The sequence below is a fragment of the Phaseolus vulgaris genome, chromosome 9, assembly GCF_051622355.1.
Source record: "Phaseolus vulgaris cultivar YP4 chromosome 9, ASM5162235v1, whole genome shotgun sequence".
In the NCBI taxonomy this organism is placed as follows: Eukaryota; Viridiplantae; Streptophyta; class Magnoliopsida; order Fabales; family Fabaceae; genus Phaseolus; species Phaseolus vulgaris.
The window spans coordinates 17,402,175-17,404,961 of NC_143506.1; the positions used below are offsets into that span (position 1 = coordinate 17,402,175).

A 2,787-nucleotide genomic window follows, 5' to 3' on the forward strand; every position below is an offset into this window, starting at 1 on the left:
ACTTTAAATAAATAACATGATGATTCCTATAAATATTGAAAATGTTACTTTGACCACATTATAGTCAAACTAAACCGTTTATAACACTTTAAAATTTCTTTATCTATGAGTTTACATTTCACTAGATAATTATTTTTTTTCTTCTATTTCTATAGTAGTTGTAATCTATGATGGAATCATATACATTACATTAGGTTGAAGTTGAAAAAGGTTGAGTATAAAATATTCTATTCATATGTGTGTGTTGTTTGTCTTATGAGTAGCATGCATGAAAGATGAGTTGAGATATCGTTTGCAATGCAAGAATGGAAATAGGTGTTAACTTAGGTTTTTTTTATTACAAAGGACTTTTTTTTTATTTATTTACCAAATCTTATAAATTTAGATAAATCGTACCAATTTTAATAAGTAGAAGTCGTGTCAAATTGACACGATTTTGTTTATATTATATATTTTTTTATAAAATTTTCTTATTTATATATTGGATAATAAGTCATGTAATGTTTTAAATTAATTTGATACATAATTTTATTTATCTATGTATTTATTTCTTCATAAAAAATTATTTATCAAATTAATTTTAAATATTACATAATTTATAATTATAATTATAATATATATTTATTTATAAAAAAAAATATGATGCGGACAAAATTGTGTCAAGTTGGCACGATTTCAAGTTGATGTAAGAGAAGTCGTGCCAAGTTGACACACTTTCAGATTGACGTGATAAAAGTAGTGTAAAGTCATGTTAAATTAGTACGACTTGTCGAAATTTATAATTTTTTAAAAGTGATAAAAAGAAGCAAAAAAAGTGAATTTGTGATAAAAAAAAATGGTTAACTTAAGCTAATGAGTGAACAACATCTCAGCATGTTTATTATGGACTGAAAATTCATTCAGTTATTACAAACTTGATGGTAAAAAAGTTGACATGCAAATCAAATCTTAACAAAAGACAACGAGTTTCCAAAATGCTGAGCCTTGATCTTAATGTACTCCTTCACAGTGACAGGACGAAACTGAGCAGCAGATTTATCATCCTCAGTGACAAAGGGAGACAGAACATGATCGATGGGTGGAGAATAGAAATAAGCAATGGAGTAACGTTTGCAAGTTTCACTAAGCGTTACGCGGTGAAGGGGGCTGCCGAATCTTCCATTGGATATGATGTGTGCCAGATCTCCCAAGTGAACGATGAGAGCTTCAGGGTGAGGCTGCACAGAGATCCACCCTTTTTCTTCCTTGTAGAGTTGGAGCCCAGTGGATGGGCTTTGAACAATTGTTAGGATAGAAGTGTCAGTGTGAGGAGCCAAACCCATGGTTCGGTTTGGTTCCGGACAACTTGGGTAGAAATTCAACTGAATAGCTGTTCCTTTGTCTTCTGCATCAACCCACTTCCTTTTTTCCTCAGGAACGTTCAACAAATCAAACAGAATCTCTGTTACTCGCTCCGCCAGAATCTTCATTTTCTTCTCATAATCCTCCATTCTATCACTACACAGTAAATCACGTCATGTTATATCACTGTTTGTAACATGCAAACCTAAAATCATGTTAAGAAAACACAACATATGTTAAGGTCCACGTTGCATGGAGTGTGGTTGTACTTACCAAAACCTAGCATGGTCATCGGGCCAAATCTTTTTGACATCCTGAGAGACAGATCCAATGATGGTGAATCCTTCGTGCCACATGCCCTTGGGGAAGAAGGGGGAAATTCGAGCTCTGCCATAACCAGTAGCACCATCGGGAGTTCTAAGAGCCTTCATCTTTTGTTCAGTAGGGAGAGAGAAGAGGTGTTGGACTTCTTCTTCAGCAGCTTGAATAACACCTAAGGGTATGCCGTGATTCGTCAACTGAAAAGCACCCGAGTTCTGACATGCAAGGCTTATGAGGTCTTTGGCTTTGGGATCCAAGAGGTCTATGACGGGGACGGAGGATGCAGAATCATCTGATGAGATATGATTATCATTGGGTTCAGACCAGCTGTGGGAATCAGGTATGGCAGGAGATGAAGAAAAGTCTATGGGGATGATATCCCCAAGGTCCAGAGGGTGTGCTTTGTAGGCATCATTTAGAGTTTCCATTCTAATATTAAGATCAAACTCAAAGCTAGAGACTAGAGATTAGGGAGTATTTATAGCTCACAAGAGTAGGGTTTTCTTACAAAACATTTCGATTTTGATGTCAATTTTAAATTTTATTTTATTTTCTATCCATTCTATTTAATTCAGCAAAATTTATATTTATTTCATCTTATTATTTTCAAAAAAAATTAATACGACCTTCAAACATAATTCAATCTTATCAAAGTGATTTAGGTGATGAGGTTTGTATGCACTGATATATTATTAAATGTTCTTATTTTAAACACATTAATAAAATTTATAAACTAGTTTATAAATTGGTATATAATTATCATGTTTGTTAGGGAATTCATGGAATGACAAACAGTAAGAAGTGAACTTAAACATAAATTAACTTTATAAAACTAACCCACAAGATGAAATTTATATCCAATTATATGCTGTGAAATGTTCTTATCATAAGTTTAATAAACTCTCTTTAGGATATACTCTAAATAACTCTCATACTATCTTAAAAATTAGATTTTTAAGTCTAACTAACGTTATACTTATTTCTATATTATGAAATATTAATTTTTTTTAATTTATGTAATATCCTCGTTACAAAGAGTAAATATACTTAGCATTTGAGAGATTGTGATTTAAATTTAAATGAGATGAACTTTTAAAAATTTATTAAATGCTTTAATATATTTTT

At 31.8% G+C, this 2,787-nt stretch overlaps 1 protein-coding gene across 1 annotated transcript; it reads right to left on the reverse strand.

Annotated features, from left to right (window-relative positions):
- Window positions 1-853: 853 nt before the first annotated feature.
- Window positions 854-2,105, reverse strand: LOC137822910 (gibberellin 3-beta-dioxygenase 1). The gene is made up of 2 exons (XM_068627935.2): window positions 1,615-2,105; window positions 854-1,497 (listed from the first exon to the last, which is right to left on the reverse strand). The coding sequence occupies exons 1-2, from the start codon at window positions 2,088-2,090 to the stop codon at window positions 942-944; spliced, it is 1,032 nt and encodes a 343-aa protein (XP_068484036.1). The 5' UTR covers window positions 2,091-2,105; the 3' UTR covers window positions 854-941.
- Window positions 2,106-2,787: the final 682 nt, after the last annotated feature.